General features: G+C 31.8%; 3 protein-coding genes across 3 annotated transcripts in view; 2 read left to right on the top strand and 1 right to left on the bottom strand.

Moving 5' to 3' along the window:
- The window catches only part of LOC115878240 (intracellular protein transport protein USO1), a 39,280-nt gene extending 36,797 nt beyond the window's left edge, over positions 1–2,483 (top strand). The window contains exon 9 of the mRNA XM_030894668.1: positions 1,937–2,483. Within this exon, the coding sequence (XP_030750528.1) occupies positions 1,937–2,152 (216 nt within the window). The 3' untranslated portion in view covers positions 2,153–2,483. The remainder of the gene's footprint in view (positions 1–1,936) is intronic.
- A 1,113-nt stretch (positions 2,484–3,596) lies between these two features.
- Positions 3,597–7,455, bottom strand: LOC115878239. Its single transcript, XM_030894667.1, has 3 exons — positions 7,028–7,455; positions 4,957–5,109; positions 3,597–3,866 (listed from the first exon to the last, which is right to left on the bottom strand). Exons 1-3 carry the CDS (start codon positions 7,158–7,160, stop codon positions 3,688–3,690), a joined length of 465 nt encoding a protein of 154 aa, XP_030750527.1. The 5' UTR covers positions 7,161–7,455; the 3' UTR covers positions 3,597–3,687.
- A 148-nt stretch (positions 7,456–7,603) lies between these two features.
- LOC115878238 (UPF0047 protein YjbQ) lies at positions 7,604–14,050 on the top strand. The gene is made up of 3 exons (XM_030894666.1): positions 7,604–7,973; positions 8,979–9,115; positions 12,751–14,050. Exons 1-3 carry the CDS (start codon positions 7,814–7,816, stop codon positions 12,964–12,966), a joined length of 513 nt encoding a protein of 170 aa, XP_030750526.1. The 5' UTR covers positions 7,604–7,813; the 3' UTR covers positions 12,967–14,050.
- Positions 14,051–23,947: the final 9,897 nt, after the last annotated feature.

Below are 23,947 nucleotides of genomic sequence, written 5' to 3'. Positions count from 1 at the left end.
ATTTTACAATCATACGTGCATAATTTAAAAAATTGTCAGGGTAATTTCGCATTTTCTTGTAAACTCGCAAAAATTCTCCATCATGGTCTCTATGCAAGTTATACTCATGCACCCACATCTTCTTATTTGCCATATTTACAAAGTTCACATAAGAATTGTCACAGAGCAGAAGACAAACGAAAAACTAACTACTAAAGACACTCACGAGAGCTTCAATTTGCAACTGAACTTGATTAGATTGGTTATTGTTTTAATAATTTTCCGTCCACTACTGCGTACAAGGCATATTACCCTCTACCCATTAACCTTCACCCTCTACCCGACAAGCTTCCCTCCACCCGTCTATAGTGCGGGCTTGGCTTTAGAGCCACTACAGCGTTGACTGTCTTTCTGTCTTTGCTTCGTGGTATCAAGTTCTTCACTTGTCTCTGTTCTGGTGAATTTCTTCACCATTCTAGAATTTTGTTGACCAACCACACAAGCGGCTAGCGCCCAAGAAATCACAATATATATTATAGCTATAGCCTAGTTGCAACAGCAGCTGCGGCTTTATTGGTAAGACGGTCTCTTCCGGATCGAGTTGTACTGCCCAACTAGCATTTATAGTGGCAGATACGTAACTGCTACTATCAAAGCCACTACAAAGTGGGCGGTGACCATCGGCGGCTACGTCGTATATTCGTAGCTTCTAAGTAACCAACGACCAAAATGAGGAAAGATTTTGAGTAGCCGGGTAGTATCTTTGGTAGTTTTTGCCACTAAAAGAGTTACTATGATGTGTTGCTATAAAGTAGCCTACTGGTGAATGCGACTTATCCGTTACGAAGCTGCCTAGTCGCGGGTTCGTGGCAGCCAAGTGTTATCCACCGACATGTGGAACTTTCGTTAAACTGTTGAACTTCATTCGCAGCGACCTCTTCATGCAATTTCACATTTCATAAAAATAAATGTTATGATGGAAAATAATTACGGAAGCCATTATTATTTTTTCGTTATTTGTTATTTACCGTGCGATTTTAACGCATTTTTTAGGTAAATTCCAAAACGCAATCAACTTTACTGAATAAAATAGTGGGTTTATATAACAAAATTTTTGAGCGCCTTTCAAAATATTACAAATTATTATATTATTTGCAATAGAAACTCATGTTTGTAATTAAAAAATAATAATAATTTGCTTGAAACCGGGATCAAACTTTAAAATATTAGTCCACCGTCAGAAATAACAAAATAAGTAAGGAAAAAAGCTTTAATCTAGGTATATTTAGCTTAAAAACGCATAATGTTTGAACCATTTGGCTATTCGTCTAAAAGTTCATAAAAAAATATGGCCGTTTAGTCCGAAAAATACTTTATAGTTTCATATGCTTCCACAAAGTACCGGGAACAATAACATATTAGGCCAACCCTACCCGTTTGGACCTTTAAAATCTTCGGATTGATAAAGTGACAATTGTAGCTACCCAAAGGCGACTTTATAGAAACAGTAACTTTTTTGGAACTACATGGTCAACGATTCTTTGGAACCATAAAGTGATTTTTCCAAGAAAGTTCCCTGCGCCACCAAATTGCCACTTAATTGGAGCATTATGCTACACCGATCGCGGCGCTGGCGACTATACATTCCATTGGTGCCACTATAAAGGACTGGGAACTATTATATTATTTGCTAGTTGGGTAGGTTCGAATCCTACAAATATAGATGTTTTTTATTTTTTCATGTGACGAAATGTAGTGAAAGGTTGGTCTAGGTAAAAGCCCCCAATCAAAACACTCCTTCTCTTCCTATGTTTCCAACGACGATGCACTACCCGGTATACTAGCCATATAGGAGTATTATATACTTATATGACAAAGTTACGTTTTTATTATTTATATTCACTTTAAAAACACTTATCGTAATAATAAATAAATAAAACATATCATTTGGTTCCAGGTTAGTCTAATAACCGGTAGAATGACGGAAGTAGACGAAAATCTAAACTTCCTCCTGGGAAAACTAGGTCTATTATCGCAAGAATTCAACAGCATCAAGTCAGGATTAGGTACTACTCTTGACGAAATCCGATCTACCTTTCAAACCGTCCAAACGAAGATAAAGGACAAAGGTCCTGGACCGCACAAGATATCCAGCAACGAGATTGTAGTATAAAATCGTAATTTAGGTTAAGAAGAAATGTTGTCGGTGAAGCTTGATTCAACGTATAGGTTGTACTTTAGGCACAAATCAAGCAAAATCTACCTGGACAAAAATTGCCAAAGGTAAATTATTTAAAGAATAAGATACTCATTTTATTCTTTTCGTAAAAAAATATTTATTGTTTAAAATGTATTTAATTTGAACACTTACGTGTTCTATACCTAAGTAGTAATTCTTCTAAGCTCTTTAATATGTAAGATTTCTACTGATTATTTTTGTATTCCTTATTCGCTTTAATGCAATTAATAAAGTACTTTTTAGAAATAAATAAAATTCATGTCTACTATCATGTTTTATTTAAATCATATAATTATGTGTCAATTTATTTAGTATCTAAAATAAAATTTAACAGGTAATTTTTAGAGGAACTGTTTAAAAATGGCAATACAGTAAAGTTCATCACTCATTCATTAAGTACTTTTTAAAATATTTTATATACAGGGTGGTCCGAACTGTATTCCGGAAACTTCGGCAGCATATTCTACAGATAAAAATAAGTAAAAAAATCGTATAAATGTTTATCCTAAAATGCTTAGTTTCGGAGATACGGTGTGTAGAAGTTTCATTTTTATTCCGATTTTTTCCAAATAATTTTTGAAGTAACGCCAATATTTGGATGAAAGTTGGTGTCTGGGACTTTTTTGACTCTACGAGAAACCGTTCTCAAGATATTTAGAATGGAAATAGTGAATGTATGTCATTATTGACAAAAAAATAAACGCGTTGAGTAGATAGTTATTTGAATGAAATAATATACTTGGGAAATTTTTAGTTTTCTAAATTAATCATAAATTTTTCTGCGAAAAAATGATGATAAAACCGTTTCTGTTGAACTTTTGGCACAAAAACATTTCAAATTTATGATTTTAGTCTAATAACTATTTAGTCAACGTGTTAATTTTTGTCAATGATGACAGGTATTGATAATTTCGATTCCAAATATCTCGAGAACCATTACTCGTAGCGATTTTTACCAAGAGACCTTTTTTACGTAAAAAACGTCGTAAATGTATATTTTCGGACCACTCTGTATGATGACCACTCTCACCTTATCAAAGACCCACCTATTAGAAATAATGTATCATATACCAAAAGATTATGTAAAGGAATTTGTCAATACTTGATACAACTATTTTGATATATCGAAACCTTTAAATTTAATTTGGTAAATTAAAAAACCTATTTTATATAAATATACCCACTAAAACTTTTTTATCAAAATTAAATTATTATTTAAGATAAAATTGCATTAACAATTTGCATATTTTTCACACTCTAGCATCAATTTACTCTTAAATAGGTATTTATTTAATTTTTTCAATCTTTAGCACTTTTTTCCAATACCAAACAGCTGTATATTTCTTATTTCTATATTATTATAATAAAAGCTGAGAAATACAAAAAATAAGTACTTTCAATTATTCTATTTCTATTAATGTTTAATAAACACCCTAATTTAATCCTAATCATAATGACATAGATTATTCCTAGTATTTGATATTCTGGCTTTTCAAAATCCTTCCCATAGAAATGACTTTTGAAACTTTATCACCGAAGTTTGTCGTACTTGATGGCACCAAGTGTTGGTTTTCTGTTACATTGGGATTTACAAACACGTCAGCATCATCCTCAGGTTTGTAGTCTGCTTCTATTATTATTTCTAGAGCTAAAAAATCAGAAAGAAGTAATATTTAAATAATAATTCCATATATCTGAGTACACCACTAATTATAAAATATAAAGTTGAATATAATATTTTTTAGCCGACCATACCAATAGGTATGGTAGGCTATTAAGATCGACAAAAAAAAGATTTTTTAATTTCACTCAAAATGAGTTATTTGGGTCATAAATGACCTAAATACAAAATATTTTCATGGTGTCTGTCTGTCTGTCTGTCTGTCTGTCTGTCTGCAACCGCTAAAGCGATTTTAACCAAATTTGGCACAAAAATACTGTGGCACCCGAGAATCTGGCCATTAGTTTTTGGTGGGGGTGGGGGGCTGGTAAGGGGGCATGGGAGAGGGTTAAAAATTTTTAAAAATCGTAACTCCAAAATTACAGTAGCTAGCGAAACGCGGTTTTCAATTTAAGATTAGGAATAATATTTGCAACAAAATTTGTAATAACATCAAAATCAGCCAAAGTCGCAGTTTTTGAGATAAAAAAATTGGAAAAATTCCTTTACTTTGAAACTAAAAGAACTGCCTACCAACTTTTTATTAACATATTTTAGTATGGGCGGCTATACGTGCCTCCCGGCGCCAATTTTTTATTCTTAGTCTAAGAACTGATTCTACAAAACGAGTATAAATTCGGAATAATTATTCTCCGAACATTTTATACCTTTTCAACGGAAATTTTAATAGATATTCTAAGAATTGGTTATCCCTGGTATATACCGTATGATCGAATAAAAACGGCGTCAGCTATGGCTATGAAATGAAAATCGCTGTCATTTTATATGTAAAATTATATAAGGAATGTCATCGATCGTCATTTCCAAGCCAACTGGACGCCATTTTTTTATCATACGGTACTTGCTTTGTAGAACCGGCCCTAAGGAATAAATAAAAACCCTAACATTTAATTGTACTATATGACTGAAAAAAAACGGCGTCGCAGTTGGCTGGAAACTGAAAATTACTGTCAAATTATATGGTCATGAGACGCCGTTTTTTTGATCATAGAGTATAATAAGAATATACGTTTTGTTTTTAAAGCCCATTCTCACATTTACTACACATCCATTGTACCTTTTTGAAGGTTTATAGCCTCCATTTCTTGGTTACTGATAAATTTCAGTCTTTTTCGAAATTTTGTCGTGATTTTTTTTCGCTTGTAGTCAGCTTCGATCTCTTGCTTCGTTCGGGGTATCCTGATCCTGACGCAACAACAAATCAGCACAACTAAAAAATACAACAAATTATAAATAATTTACAGGGTTGTTCACCACATACGACACGGAGTATATTGTAGCTAAACGATTAGATTTTTGCTAATTGTAAATTTTGGGTTCGTTGAAGGACTATTAGAGCTACAATTTAAAAATATTTTTACAAAATACAGAGTGTCCCAAGTAAATAAAAAATATCAAAGTTGTATTTTCTTATAATTTAGACCTCAGTTATCAATATACCCATGGAATATTGACATTTTAGATTATTTTTAAAGATGTAACAAATTTTTAAAGAGTACAGATACTAATATTGTCGGTATAGTTCGTTTATTTCATTAAAAAAGAATAAAAAAACTGTTTAAGTATCACTCTGTATCTTGTAAAAATATTTTTAAATTGTAGCTCTAATAGTCCTTCAACGAACCCAAAACTTACAATTCGTAAAAATCTAATCGTTTAGCTACAATACTACGTGTCGTATGTGGTGAACACACAACACTGTATATTTACAATTTATTACAGCGAAGTAATAATTATTATTACCTCGTTGTATCTACAGTATATCCCCGGATTGTCTTTACAAGAGGAAAAACTTTTTTATTGACATTTTGAGAAAAACGCATTCTTCATAAAAATGTTTGCTTGTAAAATGTTTAATCCCGTTTATACTGTTCCAAATTTACAAATCGTTTTAGAAAAAATTAGAAAATATATTCCTAGTTATTCCTATATGTCCTAAAAATAAAAAAAAATCTATGGTAGTATAATTTCGATTGCATTCTTTGATAGATGGTCATAGATGGCTATCTATGTATAATATAATTTTGATTAACGTTATATTTTTGCTGTTGTTAAAGTATCACATTTCCCGATAACTCTAATATTCTGTGCTATAATAAATGCTGTGCTTCTCTAATATTTAAAAACAGCAAAAAATATGACGTTAATTAAAAATCTATCAATATAACAATCTATGGAGGAATAACAATGTAAGGATATGTATTTTTGTATTATTGAACTAGTAAATTTTAGTTTCTCATTGTTTAATAAATTAGTTAAGTAAGTGTATTATCGACTATTTTATTATAAGGACTCACAGAAGTCGTAACAATATTTCGATCGCCTTTAAAAGTCTTTACAAAAACTTGGGTCACCATACAGGGTGGTCCGAACTGTATTCCGGAAACTTCGGCAGCATATTCTGCAGACAAAAATAAGTAAAAAGTTCGTATAAATATAGTATGTTCTAAAATGCTTTAGTTTCGGAGATACAGGGTGTAGAAGTTTCATTTTTATTTCGATTTTTCCAAGTAATTTCTGACGTGACGTCAATATTTAGATGAAAATTGGTGTCTGGAATTTTTTTGACCTAAGAAATTTGATTTTGATGTCAATATGACTCCTACTGATTGATTTTTTCACTCATTAGTTATGCTCTGGACAAAAAGTTATTACTCTTCAAAACAGTTAAAACACATGTAGTGGCGCCCCTTACAAATAGGAGTCATATTGACATCAAAATAAAATTTCTCATGTCAAAAATATCCCAGACACCAATTTTTATCCAAATATTGACGTTACTTCGTAAATTATTTGGAAAAAATCATAATAAATTTGAAACTTCTATACCCTGTATCTCCGAAACTAAATATTTTATGACATACATTTATACGAAGTTTTTTACTTATTTTTATCTGCAGAATTTGCTACCGAAGTTTCCGGAATACAGTTCGGACCACCCTGTATTCTTAAGACATAATAGAGTATTAGGCTAATTGTTTGCGTGACAAACACACATGCAATTAGCGTGAAACATTGAAAACCGTAATAAAATAGCTAATTGCTCTACATAAAATTAATGAAAGCAGATAAATCGCACTTGAATATGTTTTCATCGTCGCACACTAAGGATATGTATGTCTACTCACCTAAAACCCCAAAAGCACACACGCAAAAAAACATAATATGCCAAATACGAAATTTGAGCCCCTCAAAAGCGGGCTTTTCGATCCAGGGTTCGTTTTCGCTGTTAGGATTCGCTTCAAAAGTAGCCGAAGACATTTTTCCAATGTTCTTTTTACTTATATACCGATATTTCGTTTTAGCTCGTACACGAAACGCTAAAAGCGCAAAGGGTCGCCTGTCTTTAGGTTAAATACCCTTCCTCGCACCGAGGAACATAAAAAGAACCTTGGATTCTATTCAACCGCTCCCTAATGCTCCCTATTCCATAATTATTAAGCCACACGCCCACGTCCATTTTTATTATTTGCTCGCCACATGAAAAACGGATTAATTAAACGATCCTAATCTGTTTTTCGATTGGTCTTACTGTCTAGGGATTCCTCCCCCATTCTACCCCGAATCCAGTCCAGTTCCGCACGCTAAAACTAAAAAGTCTCCCTCGAAATACCGAAGATCGCACGGGGTGAGAATTTGAAATTGGCGCGACTCGGTCCGCGCCCGTCCGGAAACGCCCGATCGCCGCCGAAATGTCAGACACGAGCCGCTCGTACTGCGGTTAGGAGAGGAGAGTTCTTGTAACTTTTTTTTGTTTTTCTCTAGATATATTATTAACAATTCGCCAATGAGTTGCTCATGATAATAATGGACCTGCGGTTTATAAGTGTATCAGTGGCTTTTGGTTGTTTGTGATCGGCGCGACGATAAAAACGTTCAAACTGGCGACCGACAGCGGCAGTGGCAAGTCAAACATGGCTTCTTCGGCCAGAATTATCCAAAGTAATTCGGCCTGGTTTCAGAAGAAGATAAATTTGAGGCCCCAACACCGGGGCGTACATTTGGTGACCGAGGAGATTTTGAGGCAGATTCCCGAGCTATCGCAGTTCGCGATAGGGCTCTGTCACGTCCAAAGTAAGTGCTCTTTGCTGTCGGATTTTTTCGCATTTGACAGCATTTTTCTCACATTAGGAAAAAATAGGTGGTTTTTCTATCAATAGTCTTTGCATAGCCGCATTTATCTATTTATAAATAACCGCTAATAAATTTAATTTGTATTCAATTGGCTCTATTATATAACAATAAGTTTTCAAGAATTATATTCATAAAATTACAAAATGTGTTAATATAAAACATGATTTTCACGCTTTAATTTAAATATCTTATCATGCAAGGCATACAACATATGGATTGACCTACTAAATCATTAAATATCATTTGTATCATCGAATTAAGATTTCAAAAACTGTATTTTTTATAAATTTATTTTATTATATTTACATTTTGCCTGACGTTCACTTGTAAAATGCCTCAACCATCTAATTTGTATTTAAAATGCTTCTACAAAGTAATACATTACTGCTGTAGAACTAGCTCTTAGCTAGTTTATTTTAATTTTCACAATTATTGTCTTGTGTAAAACATGACAACACAGAAATTTTTATATTTTTTTACTAGAGTAAAATGGATGAACATATTTTGGGAATAGAACATTTTTATAGCCCTTTTTCTTGGCTCTCTCATTATTGCTTTGTAAACACTGAATAATTTATGAATGACATTCCTGAAAAATAATACATTATTATGCCCGTACATTAGATGACTTTTCAAAAACCTCAACATTTGTTATTTTTGAAGCATTTTTATGTTTGCTGTATGTAGAATGTAAATACATAACACTGTTCTAATTAGGATTATTCTTATTTGCTTAATATTTTATTTGTCAACACTACTATATGTATAATTTTGTAAGCTACTTAAAACAATTTGAGAATTGTAGCTTATCTGTTCACGATATTGGTTTATCTTTTAATAGTAGGTAATAAGACAATTTTAATATTAAATGTAAGCTTCTTCATTTAGTAAAATATGTATGTTTAATAGAGTTTTTAAGACGTATTAATATAACTGATTTTTTAGTTCTTCATACTAGTGCAAGTTTGGCGCTAAATGAAAGTTGGGATCCGGATGTTAGAGATGATATGGAGATGATGTTAAACAAAATTGTTCCAGAAGGTTTACCTTATAGACACTCTTGTGAAGGACCTGATGATATGGTAAGATTAATATTTAATAGATCCTGTCTAATGGTGGCCAACTTAATAAACCAACGTAATTTTGTTTGAATGTAAGAATGTAAGAATTATATGATCTATTTATAAAAAATATATGTACAGGGTGGCGCCTCTCATACGCCGCGGAGGCTCCAAGGAGAACGACAGTTTGTATTGAAATGAAATTTTGTGTGAACATGTCTAGGTTAATTCAGAGTACTTTTTAAAAATATAAAGAGTTCTACAGAGTGTCCCCAAAAAAAGTTACATATCAAAGTTGTGTTTTTGGGAATGGAATACCCTATATATTAATTGATTTTCGGATTCTGGCAGAAAAATAAACGTAAGTTTTATAAGAGAAGTATATGACTAAAATGTAAGGTTTTTCTCTCTATCGATATTTAAGATTTTCTAGAAATAAAGAACAATTTTTAAATTACAATAAAAGCTACCTAAATTGGAATTTACCTGGTATAGCCTAATAGGTAGTTAAATTAACTATTGTACTTTAAAACAAATTAAAACGTGATCCAAAAAGTTATACAGTGTGAGACAAAATTAATATTGAATATTGGTCACCTTTAAAAGCATGTTACTCTTTTATTTTAAATGGAACACCCAGTATATTATTCCGATATTCAATGGAGAATTCATGTCTCTTCAAAATACTATCAAGGTTGCTTACCCCTCAAACAAAGATTTTCCTAGATATTTTCATTTACATACTTTGATCTGAGTAGATCATTATTATTTGATAAAATCTAGATGGCTGGTGATCTACAACGTACGTTACTTCAACATAGCTGTGTAATTAGTCCAACTTTAGCAACTAGTTATCATTTTGTGTCAGTTAGAACAAAAAAAATTCAAAGAAATTTGCCCTAAATGGAAACTTATCCTACATCAGAGAGAATTGATGGTGAATGCAGCGTGCATTCACCAATTAATAGAATACTTATAGCTCCTGATTTTATCTAGTCTGGTTTTTTTTATGGGAATATGTTAAACACAGTTGTTTACAAAACTCGACCAACTGTTGTCGACAACATGAGAGAAATTATTGTAGCTGCTTTTCGAGGTAGAACTCCACATATGCCTTTTAAAATGAAAAGATCCTTTTGAAAAGACAATCATTTTATGCAGTTAACAGGAAATGAAGCATATTGAGCATTTCATTTCATCTAGCTAATTTTTGTCGCATAATTATAGGTTTATATCTAGTTTTAATTCTGTAATAATTAAAATATGATTTAAATGGCGTATCTTTTTATTACCGTTGAGTATTTTACTCTACAATCTTTAATTTTTGTTAAATTAATAAAAGGTATATCACACAGCCACCCTAGATTTTTTCAAATAATAAAGATCTACTGACACAAAATCATAAAAATTAAAATATCTAGGATAATCTTTGTCTGAGGGGTAGGTAACCTTAACAATATTTTGAAGATACAGATTCCCATTGAACACCTGAAAAATATACTGGGTGTTCCGTTTAAAATAAAGATGTAACTTGCTTTTCAAAGTGACTAATGTTCCATATTAATTTTGACTCACCCTGTATAACTTTTCGGGTCAAATTTCAATTTGATTTAACATACAATGGTTACTGTAATTAAATATCAGGCTATACCAGGTCAACTAAAATTTAGTTATGCTTTATGTTATCGAATTAAGCTTTATGTTATCGAAATTTAAAATTTACTCTTCATTTTCACAAAATATGAAATATCCTTAGATTTTAGGTATATGCTTCTTTAATAAAATTTACCGTTATTTTTTTCCTAGAATCAGAAAATCAATTAATATATCGGGTGTATATATGTATATTAGAAAAAACGCAACTTTGATGTGTAACTTTTTTGGGGGCACCCTGTATAATTCTATATATATTTATAAAATGCTTTCAGTTAACCTACATACGCTGCTTAAATTTCATTTCGATATAAACTACCGTTCTCCTTGGAGCTTCCGCGGCGTATGAGAGGCGCCACCCTGTATATTACAATTTCTGGAAAATAGGTCTCCAGACATAGGTGGCTGAACTCCTTAGGGCTCGAACTCACTGACGACCAGGTCGCAAAGACCTGACCGTTGAAAATATTATTTATTAAATTAAAAATAAAACGTAAAACTCTTAAGATTCGTCTCATAAATCCATCACAATCTGGCAGCGCTGTCGCCATCGCTTGTCACTCAAAATTAATTATTTTGCGATTACCATAGCTCCGATTCTGTTTTGTTTTGTAACTACAGGAGTTTAAAGTAGGGTTGCCAACCTTCAAAATAAAAAATAGAGGACTAGAGAGTAAAAAAGCGCCGCAGGCGTAAAACCATATGATGGCGCCCAGTTGGCTTGGAAATGAACATCGATGACATTCCCCATGTAATTTTACATGCGATTTTACATATAAAATGACAGCGATCTTCATTTCATAGCTATCGCTGACGCCGTTTTTTTTAACTATTTTTAATTCCCATTTTTCAAGTACATAAATAAATTCAAATGTATTCTTATCGGCAACATTCTGATTTCAAAGTTTACTCAGCCTAAATTCCCAAACCTTCTATGGAAATTATAATCCGGAGTTTAACCAGAATTTTTTTATTGCAAATAATTAATCTTCATACAATTTTATGACACTCGTATTTTTTTATTTTACTTCAATTTCATCCCATTTTTTAAAAAAAATTAATCAATATTAAGAATTTCAAATTTACACTTTTGCAATCTCTGACGTCACCTATCAAAAGTGTCACGGTTTGCCACCAGGTACAAAGGTAAATAAAAACCATTTTTCTAAATATATTTTAAAGTAGATATAAAATTAATTGTAAAACAAAACTTAAGGAACTTACGTTAAAATGATCTTCACAGCAGAATCTCGTACTTTTGCTGACATATTGTTGTCTTGCCGCTTCAAACCAGGCTCTGCGACGGCTTCCATCCAAAGGAACAGTTATAAAAACTTTTTCTGGAGAGCCCTCAGGGTTATTTAGACAGCCCTTCACAAAACAAACTTTAGCACCGTTCATTACAAAAATAATAAAGTGGGTACAATAAAACAAAATTGAAAACTCAAAGTATTTAACGCCAAACGCAAAATCCATAAAACACAAATCTAGCCTCGAACATCAGAACAACTTTGGTAGTGTTTAGTGCTTCGATAAAAGTGGCAGTAACCTGTTAATTATAAAAATTTAAGTTTTAATTTCTAGTAGTAAAAAATATAAAAGTAAATTTAATGTTGAGGTAATAAAGAGTAATCCCACATAAAAACGTATTTTTTAACGATTTTAATGAAAATAGAAAAATCTAACGTGATTTTAAGATATATAGTGTAAATACGGTAGCAGAGAACTAGACACGCCATAATATTATTCTTCAGAGGCTCTCGCCCTCTGTCAACTATTCAGTCAAATGCTGATAGGTAACGTCACAATTTTCTACGCGTCATTTCAAACCATTGAAATTTGTATTCAGAATTTGATTCATTATTTATTCCTCAATTGTAACTACGTTGCATTTCTTTTTGTATTGAGGGAGTACTTTTTAATCACTTTAATTGAATTTTATATTAAAAATAACAAAAATTTTCTATGGTTAAACACCGGATTACCCTGATGTTTGTTTGCAGCCCGCCCACGTGAAGGCCTGCTTCCTGGGCTCCTCCCTCACCATCCCCATCACCGAGGGCAAGCTGAACCTGGGCACGTGGCAGGGCGTGTGGCTCTGCGAGCACCGGGACCACGCGGGCTCGCGCAAGCTCCTCTGCACGCTCAACGGGTGCCTGCGCGACGCCAACTGCACGCCCCTCAGCCCCGTCAGCCCGATGGCCAGCACCAGCAGCTAGGGAAAGCACTCGGGGCACTCTCTGTCCAAGCACTGAGAGCGGTCCCCGAGTCTAAACAACGAGGTAGTACCGGTAACGCGGAGAAGGTGGATCGGGCTAGGCCACACATGGACTAAAACAAAATTTAACTTAACGACAATATGTACATAGGTGTACATTGTATAAAGATGGGGAGGATTATTCGTTAGTTTCGGGTTTATTTAGGGGGTTTATATGATTAGGTAGTGTGTAAAAAAATGGTATCGGACGGTATTGAGTTCGTTGACTTTTTTAGGGATCATTTTGTTTCGATATCCGTTCTAACATGAAAAGAATATTTTTACGATATTTTATAATACATTCCATGAGTTTGTTTCTTGTTATTAATTAATACCTTAGGATCGAAAACTTGTCAAAAATTTACACTAATTGAAGACCATAAGTAAGAAACAGACTAACATAAATATAAATGAAAATTGTGTTTTTATCTTAAAAAATGTGATTTCCTGTTTACCTTATAAAGGTAAAATATTCCTACTCACCTTTATAAGGTAAACAGCAAAAACTCCTAGGTCTTGTAAATAAACAAATTTGGTGTTACCAGTTTCTCAAGACTGAGTTGTTTCTAATTAAATAAATATATACCGTGTGGTGCATCGGAACACCGAACATAGGAAATTCCATGTAAATTTTGTAAAGCTGCAAATTGTATTGACTTTTTGAAGAGGTGTTAAAAGTTTTACTTTTGTCTAGAATTTCGTTTCATTTGAAATAGTCATTTAAAAGTTATTTGCAAAAATCTACCTTCAAATTAGTAAAATTTATAATGCGGCCTAGAGGGGTCCGGTGAACTATCCTGACACACGATTTTTGCATTTTCCTTTTTTTTATCAAAAAGTAACCATTTTTAGTAGTAGTTTTAAATTAAAAAAAATGGAGATTATGCACAAAATTTTAAAATATTTTAGTTTAATTTTAGTAGTTTTTGACACATATTTGACGTTATGGAGAATTTTAACACTTGATTTGACATGACAGCGACAGAGGGAAAAGCAATGTTGCCAGTTTCATTGAAATTTCTTTTTCTATTTTTTATTTTTATTTTATTTTGAAAAAATAGCCATTTTGAATAAAAATCTTAAATTAAAAAAAATGCACGAGATTTCAAAATTAACAGAGTGTCCCAGAAATAGGTGCAAGTATTTTAACTGGTAGTTCAACCCCAGAAACACGTCTATGATGTTTTTTTCGCAAAAAAAAATCGCGAATTCGAACTCGAATTTGAATCGAATTTTGAAAAATATTTTGGAATTTTTTTTAGTTTTTACTTTATGGCTCTCAAAATTAACAAATTTTCTATAAAATGAAGTGTATATATTCTAATGGTGTTTAGACTAGGGATGTTCCGATAATCTAAAAATATCGATATTTATTATCGATGCGGATCGTAAGCAAAAATATCGAGATGTCGATATATCGAATGCTAAAATATCGATACTTGGAATATCGATACTTTTCGATACAAGATATTAAAATTAGAAATTAAGTACAAGTTAATTGTATTTTTTAACGATATGTCTGTTACTAGTTTTGTTATTAAATGACAACTTCATATTAAATAAACAACTAAAAATGTATTCCAATTAAGTAGAGAACAAAAACAAAAAGTATCTTCTACATATTCACACTAAACAAAAGGCAAAAGATATAATTCTAATTGAACAAAGAAAAACTCAAACCACAAAATAAACAACCAACACAGAAAAAAAAAACCCTGTGACCCTGGGTAAAACCTTATAGCTGAGAGTTGTTGGGTAACAACTATTCTATCTGATTTTGGTAAGATTACTTCACAGTTGTAATCAAAACTAGTAAGGGGGTGTCAATATATAAAAAAAACTTTCTTTTTCACGCTATGCTCTGGAGTTACTTTTTCGCATACTAAACAAATATTTTTGTCTCTTTTCACTGTGTGTGCCTCAGTACTACAAAGAATAAATGTTACATACCTCTCTGTTTTTTTCCTCGTAATTCAGCACCAATAAATTGGGAATTTGTATTTATAAAAGCAGCCAACATAAAAGCATCGACTTTTGGCAAGTTATCTGATTGTGCTTTTACAAACCCGGAATCTGCCATTACTTAAAAAATTCTCAGAACACACAACACATACAAATAATAACTGCACAAAAAAGCATAAAAAGCTCCTTCAATCAACGGTAAAAGCAACAAAAATATCTTAGTACGCCACCTAAATACGTACATAAACGGAACACGTCTGGCTGCTGCTGGCCATCGCGCGTCGACGAGAACGGCGGGTGGCGTCAGACCAATAGAATATCGTTTCAATTCGCGAGGCGTCGTTTGCGTTGTCCATAATATTTTAATGGCCCGTTTTATAAAACTGTGGTACTGCTTTCAAGAAAAAAGTTTTTTTTGCATTTACACATATTTATTCTAATAAATTGAACAGTTTCTGGCGAAAAATAAAATCTATGCATCTTCCTCATTGTAGCTTTCTCTGGGCTGTATTATAAATGTTTAGCAGTGTGAAGGTAGATTTTTGTAAATAACTTTTAGGTGCCGATTCCAAATAAAACAAAATTCTAGACGAAAGTACAACTTATTGCCTCTTCTTCTTATCACGCCCTCTCCTGCCGAAGGTTGGCGATCCAAATGGCAATTGTGGCTCTGGAAACTGCAGCCCGGAAGATTTCCGCAGACGAGCGTTCAAACCATCTCCTCAAATCTTTTAGCCATGAGTTCTGGCGTCTTCCTACTGATCTTTTCCCTTGCACTTTGCCCTCTATTATGAGGCGCAGTATTTCGTATCTACCACCTCTCATCACATGACCCAGGTATTGCATTTTTCTTTCCTTGATGGTGTTCAGTATCTCTTTTTGTTTCTGCATGCGCTGGAGTACTTCATTGTTGGTGATCCTTTGTACCCATGAGATTCGCAGCATCCGTCTGTATATATACATTTCGAAGGCTTCTATTCTCTTCTCGGTCTGTGAATCCAGTGTCCAGCTCTCACATCCATAGAGTAACACAGAGAACGTTGGGCGCCAATTTGTCATATGAAAAAAAAATAAAATATAAGATAAAATAATGAAGAAAGGTAAAAGAGAAAGGTAAATTAAAAATCTATAAAAAATATTTACGGATATAAAAAGCTATAAAAGGGTGTCAAAATATCTAAAACCTTTTTTTCTCATATGACAACAGAAAAACTATAATTTATATTATAGCTGTGTTAAATTAAATAAAACTATGTTACGATTATGAAATATTGCATCTTCAAAAAAGTCTAATATAATTTTTGCATAAAATCATCTGGGGAGATAATATTGGATGTTTTCAAAATTTATATGGGATTTCCTATGTCCTGTGTTCCGACGCACCACACGGTATATTATTGTGCCATATATTTTTAATTGTCTCATTTCGCAGGTTAAACTATTGCTTAAACATATTCTCTTTGGAGAATACATTTTTTCAAACATTCCAATAATCAGTTATCGGTAAAAATATTTGTTTCATGTTATTTAGGTGCTGTGCATTTAATTAAATAATAAGAAAGCAAAATAATAAAGGTAGAGACGTGTGAAAAATAGATATATTATTGTAACAAAGGAATATATACAAATCAGAGTGGTTTATTACTAATAAATGAAAATAAATTTGTTTATTTATTTATTAAATTAATTGTTAATACACACAATACTGTGAATGCTGTAATTTCTTTCTACCAACTTTCTTGCACATGTGTGTTTGCCAACATACAATTTTGACACTGTACATAGGATGTTTTATATTGAATCACTGGAGATATATTTCATCAATTATTGTTAACAAATTCATCTATAAAACGCTTAAAAAATTGAATTTCTATTTTCCTCTATTTTTCATTATAAAAAAACATTTTTTTTATAATACAAGAGAATAATCACAAAATTGTAGTACTGATTATACACCGCTTTTTAATATGTTTAATATTTATATAAAAAAAGAGCAAAGAAAAATAATACAGAGCTTTGACAGCTCCAAAATAAATTAAATTATCTATATTATGACATATTTCTTTAATAAATTTCCTATCTGCAACTAAACGTATATACGAAATGTTAATTTAATAAAGAAATGTTAAATTGGTTTGAACAACACCTAAAATTTTAAGTTTGCGTAAAAATAAATAGGTCTGTAATGAAACCATTATTTGTTGTTTAATGGGATATTTTTTTTCCTCAAAAAATATTAATCAAGGACGAACGTCAAGGACGTTCAAAATATATTTTAGATTTTTAAAGTAATATTTCTTCTTAAGCTTGATTTTCATGCGTCCGTTATCCGTTGATACAGTGGTCCAACGGCGCTCTGAGTGGTCATAGCGTTTTTGCGCCACTTATCAGCCATAATTTTTTTACTCCAGCCCGTCAACGGAGAAAGATCGTACGATAACGGACGTTTTGACACTTTTTTGACAAATTTAATCTAACCTTAATAAAAATATAATAGTTCAAGAGCTAGCAACGTCGAAAACAAGAATTTTAAGAAAGCTGGTTCTTTAATATATCTTTTGCCATGCTCCCCTCACCAAAGTACTGGAAATCTGACTAACGGTTCACTACTGCGCATCACATCTGTACAGGGTATCCCATTCTCGTGTTTTTGTATGGGATTTCTCGTTTATGATTAGAGATACAATGATGCGAGTTTTACATTACTTTGCTACTTTTTTATGAAACTAAATATGCTACAGATATGTTTGTCCCAGCCTTCTTAGTTCCTGAAATACAAGGCGAATTTGTGATGCGCAGTAGTGAACAGATGTTGAATAGATATGATGCGCAGTAGTAAACGCAAGGTTTACCGGCAGCCAGACGGTCCTCTGTTCAGGAGAGCATAACAAAAGATATATTAAAGAACCAGTTTTCTTAAAATTCTCTCTCGAAAACGTTGCTAGCTTTTAGACTATAAGTAAAACAGCGAAATCGTTAACGTTACGGAAATGAAAATATAAAATGACACCAATCACAAGCAAATCGTATATCCGATAAACGGAGGCATGAAATGCAATTAATTTAAAAACTGCGTAATTTTCTAACCAATCGAAGATCGTCTTTAAATTCAACCAATAAAATTAAAATCGTATCGTCGGATAACAATGATATTTCCTGGTCATAATTTCAAGTATGTTCCGAAATTAGTAATTGAGTGCGTTCCAATTTTATTAAATTAAAGTAGGTGCCTTTTTCAGTTTGGTTATGTTTTAGTTTATAATTTTAGGCGCACATACCGTAATAGTAGAGAACATATTTGAATTTTGTTTCATAGTGTTGATTTTAATTTTGACACTAATCAATATCCGTCAACAGAATCATAACCACAGAAGCAAAAGGACAGTTACTGCAAACAATGTGCAGTAATATACGAAATTCCGTTATGACATATAACATCTGAGGTAGTAAGTAAAACTCAAAAAAAGTTCAATTCAAATGTCCTGGATTAATAATTTTGAAAATTTTCCACCACAATTCATTTTTATTTTTAATTTTACCCCTGAAAAAATAAACTTAAATTTATGTTTATTTCTTTTACAAATAGACTGGACAATAATAATAATGAGTGTTGTTCGAAACCAGTTCAGCACTTCTCAAGACAGCATTAACTGTACATAGTAATATAGAGTATTGTACATAGTGTGTGATATTAAGGACTGATGTAGCTCTGTCGTCTTCCTTCATTTTGATCCAAGTTTTGTCCGAGATACAGATAAATATGTCAGAAAACTGAAAATAGAACAGTTCAGGAACCTAGACACAAGCATTGTTCCTGAATTGTTCAGATTTAAATTATGTATTCCCTAAAAACTTATGTTTACATATCTTTAAAAACAATAATTAGTTTAGTGATACTGTTTCTCAAGTTTACTAAATATTTTCCTGTATCTCGACAATTCATCTCGTTTTGAGTACAACGACGTATAGTTTCCCTTTCCGTTTAAATCAAACAGGGTATAATGATTTATTTTTTGTATCAAATTGTAGTTACTTGTTTTTTAATTTTTTGCGCTATGTAAAAGATAATGCTAGGGTCAAGCCAGTGGCACAGGTAGTTCAATCCTTTGGGAGGCACAGTATTAGAAAAACAAATAGACTACTTGCACATACTTTAATTTTCACCTGAAAACTACTTAAAGACCTTTATAAATACAACACGTAGCAGCCCCACGATGTTATTTCCAAAAAGAATATCAAATTATTTCATAATTTTGATTATAAACTTCACCCGGGACCTTTAAATTTGACGTCACACGAAAACGTTACACCATTGGTTGTGACGTCACGAGGTACGATTTCGGTAAGGCAGTTTACTGTTCGTTGTTATTCACTAAACCCCAGGCAATAGTCATAGTATAGTCTAATTGAGAAATCAAGTTAATGTGGATGTAAGCGTAATGTTTTAACACTTCAAACTCTCTTAAACGCATTATAACTCTTTCGATATAGATTCTTAGACTTAGACTTTTGATATAGCTTCTTCGATGCCTATCCTATAAAGGATTTGTTCTAGAATTTCTTGTTTTATGGGTAAATCAGATTTTGGAGTACTGGCTTCACACAAAACATCTTGATTAATACTTTGAGTTGCCCTCTTTATAGCACCCATTCGTACCAGTTCGGGGATAAGTCTGTTTTCTATCTTGGTGACAAGCAAAAACTTATGGGGAACTACATCTTTTTCATTTGTTTTTGAACATACACCATTTTCCATTCCATATAATTTGCAGTATTTTGCTCCAACTAGAAAAAAGTACTATTTATAAACAACACTTATTTCTTATTTTCCTATTGTTTTATATTTGTATTTCTCAATTAACTCAAAAATAAATTTCTAATTTAACTACGCTTTTGAAATTTAAATAAATACTCAATACTACATTAAATGGTTTTCACAAAGGTAGATATAGATTTTTGAAGAACTTAAGGCTGGCGTCTTATTTTCTAGAGCCAGATTTTTCGTAGGTTCTCTTCGATAGGCTAATGTTAAATGTTTTTCCAGGAGTGGAAAGTGTCGTACTTTTGCAACCTGGTACCATACAGTATCAATAAATCATTTTGAATTCGAAAATTAGTAAAAACCCTCGCCAAAAATCGTAACTCAATAGAATGTCAAAACAAAATAATACCTCGTGACGTCACTATCGTAAGCGAGGCTAAAGCCGACGTTTAAGCGGACTTCTCATCAATTTGAATTTTAACCATTTATTACGGCATTAATACACCAGATAATTTTTAAAATATTTTGCAGAGGTGCTTTTTGGGTCTAAATGTTCATTTTAAGACAATAATTGCTATTGCTGCTTTGATTATTATGATAGAGATCAACTTTTGGTCTTAAAGATTAGCTACTCTTGAACTAAAATGACAGACAACTGTAACTGTCATAGATTCTCCCACTGGACAGGCTATAACTGCAGAATGTGACCCTAGCATAAAAAACATGGTGCAAAAAAACATAATTAAAACATTCCTTCATATATATGTTGTTTTGGACAAGAACGAATGAAATATTTTCACTTTTGAATGTTGCACATTGTTATTCACACCATTCTTAGTCGTTTTTTCTATCTAAAACCCATTTCTTCAGTTACCTAGCAAATATAGTGTTTAAAACAAACCGAACATGCTTGGCTAGTGTATGTACACGGCCGAAAAAATCATATTTTGAAATTTTATCGAGGAAAAGCTTCCTACATCTCAAAATACTAAATTTTTTATATTTCATTGATTTAACAGAGGTATAATAGAATCCGAAACAAGTTAAAAGTTTTACCGAAAACAAAAGTTCTATTATTTGAGGTGCGGGAAGCTCAGTGAGTGGATCAACACGCCGATATTGTTACAAACTTTCAAACAATTTATTAGAGAATGTTTAGGTTTGCAGTCTCTCTATTTAGGAAATACGCGTAGTTTTCCACATCTGTTTTAGGGAATTCAGGTATAAAAGAGATACATACAAATACTTACACATTTTATTGAAGTTCCTAAACCATTTCCAAAAAATAATAGGAATTCTTAAACTTTTGTCAGTGTATGTACGTGTCTCTTCGATATTTGTCATGTTAATTAAAACGATTTTGTAAATACATGTGTTAATTGGAAGTCCATTGATTCTTTCGTAGCAATAGCGATTGTTTGTTGAAATAATTTTAATCTTATTTCTAAATTGTACATTAAGCTTGTAAATACGTGACGCAATACCGAAATAGTAATAAAAAGTTAGTAATGTGCAAGAAAAGGACGAAAGTGAAAAAACGCTAAAGAAGTTTAAAACGATTCTCGATCAAGTTCCTAATTATTACATTTTTTTTTGTTGTTTTTTCCTATTTTAGTTACCCAATTTATTTTTCTTTGTTTTTGTAATATATTTTTAATTTTCTCTTTTAATTTTTTCTTTATATCTTCGTTTAATTGTTTTGTTAATTTTATTTTATTTTCTGTAATTTATGTTGTTAAGTTTATTTTCTTTTTGTTTTTTTTTTCTTCTATGTTTATTTCTAAAGGATTAGGAGAATCTTGCTCCTTTGAAGCAATTTTCGGAAAGCGTTTGCTATTGTAGGTTCCATAAAGATTCACGCACAAAATAACATTAAAATGAAACATCAGTTGACACTGCAGAAGAAATTTGGCGTTATTTTGATTTTCCAGATCCTGCTCTTGACAAAATAATTTATAAGTTTACTTATCCTGCAAAAAAAAACAATTTTTTGGGTCACGTGAAATTACTATTATGTAACAGATTATTTATGATACATATACAACCGGTATACTATACTATAAAGTCTGTCCAACGAGTCAGGGAAGATTTCGACAGATGACAGAAAAAAAATTACTTGTAAATTAAAATGACAGACAACTGTCATGGATCTTCTAGTTGGACAGACTATACAGAACAGAATACATAGCATGGATTTGAAGTTATTTGACTAGAAAGCTATTTAGTTATATAGGGTGACCGAAAATCACAATATTTTCGATTTATTTCTTTCATATTTTTAATGATATACAGGGTGAGTCTTAAATAAGGCCAAATATTGACGTCTATGCTGTTTTTTTCGCGAAAAAAATTGAAAATTCGGAATTTTTTGAAAAACATTTTGGATTTTTTTTAACTTTGCTTTAAAAAACATAATACTTTTACAAGATACATACGTAGAAGATTAAATTTACAAGAAAGAAACGAATAATCTACCAGCCCTAAAAATATATTTGCACTTATTTAAGACTCCTCCCTGTATAATGTCGCAAACAGGTTTGGAAAAGTCCAAAATACATTTCTTTTCTTCTGAAATATTGGAAAGAATACTGGATAATGATATATTTTAAGGAAAAAAATTATCATATGGCGAAAATCAGTTAAAAAAAATAATTTCTAGGAGATTTTAACTGATCGTCACCTTATGTCAAAGAGTACGGGTAATAACCATAAAATGTTACTGTAAATTTGTATTATGTCCAATGTTGTTACACACGCTACACGTGATTGGTTGTTTTGGACGTCGGGTGAAGCACCCACTGTCCAAAAAAAAAATGGTGAACGTACTTGTTACCGAATGTACCTAATGAGAATATTGACGGCAAAAATACGGCTTTTGATTTGTTTTTATCATTGTAGCAGTCATTCTCGTCGATTTTGTTCATACAGTGTGGCCCAATTTCCTAGAGAGTAAGTCATTTAAATTTGGTAAACACTGTACATATTACAGGGTGGCGCCTCTCATTTGAAGCGAAGGTTTCAAGGAGAACGACAGTTTGTATTGAAATGAAACTTTGGGGCCTTATGTAGATTAATTTAAAGCACATTTTAAAAATATATGAGTTCTACAGAGTATCTCCAAAAAAAGTTACACATCGAAGTTGTGTTTTTTGTAATGGAATACCCTATATTTAAATTTATTTTAGAATTCTTGGGAAAAAAATAAAGGTCATTTTCATAAGAGAATCATATGACTAAAATGTAAGGGTTTTGACAGATTTTTCATTTTCTAAAAATGAAGAATAAATTTTAAATTTCAATAAAAGCTACCTAAATTGGCATTTACCTGATATACGTAGCTTAATATGTAGTTAAAATAACCCTTGTACTTTATATCAAATTAAAACTTGACCCGAAACGTTATACATGGCGAGACAAAATTAATAATGAACATCAGTCGTTTTTACAAGCAAGAGTTACTCTTTTATTTTAAATAGAACACCCAGTATATTATTACTATATTCAGTAGAGAATTCAAATCTCGTCAAAATACTATTAAGGTCATATTTTCATTTTTATGATTTAGTATCAGTAGATTTTTATTATTTGATAAAAATATATGTGGCTGTGATATACCTAACGTTAATTTAAGAAAAATTGAACGATTAAGAGTCAAATAGTGAAAGGTACACGTTTGAATATTATATAGTACACGAATTATATGACAAAAATTAAATGTGTGTAATTGTCCCACGTTGGGCTCCATAAAATGATTCTTTTCTATTACAATACACTACAATATGTGGAATTATACTTCGAAAAGCAAATATTTTCTCTCATGTTGTCGACAGTAGTTGTAGTTTTGTAAAAACTGTCTTTAACATATCCCTATAAAAAATGTATTAAATGGTGCGACTACGAAATTTGTTCATTTACAGAAAAAGTTAAATATGTCAAAACCCTTACATTTTAGTCATGTACTCAAATGAAACTCATATTTTTTTTCTAAAATCCGAAATTCAATAATAATATTGTATAATATACCGGGTGCGTCTCAAAAGTGACTCACCCCTATAACTTTTTTATTTTTTCAGTTAAAAAAACGTTTGGTATGTTAGTATATGACATAAATTAGGATTGATTGACGTATTCAATTGTTTTTGGTCACTTCCGGTTTCACCGGAAATGACTACAACTTTTTATTTTTAAATGGCACCCTCGGTATTTTTTTACTCTATTC

Source organism: Sitophilus oryzae, unplaced genomic scaffold, assembly GCF_002938485.1.
Source record: "Sitophilus oryzae breed Bouriz unplaced genomic scaffold, Soryzae_2.0 scaffold_1502_pilon_pilon, whole genome shotgun sequence".
NCBI lineage: Eukaryota > Metazoa > Arthropoda > Insecta > Coleoptera > Curculionidae > Sitophilus > Sitophilus oryzae.
This window is presented reverse-complemented; position numbering and strand designations above follow the sequence as displayed.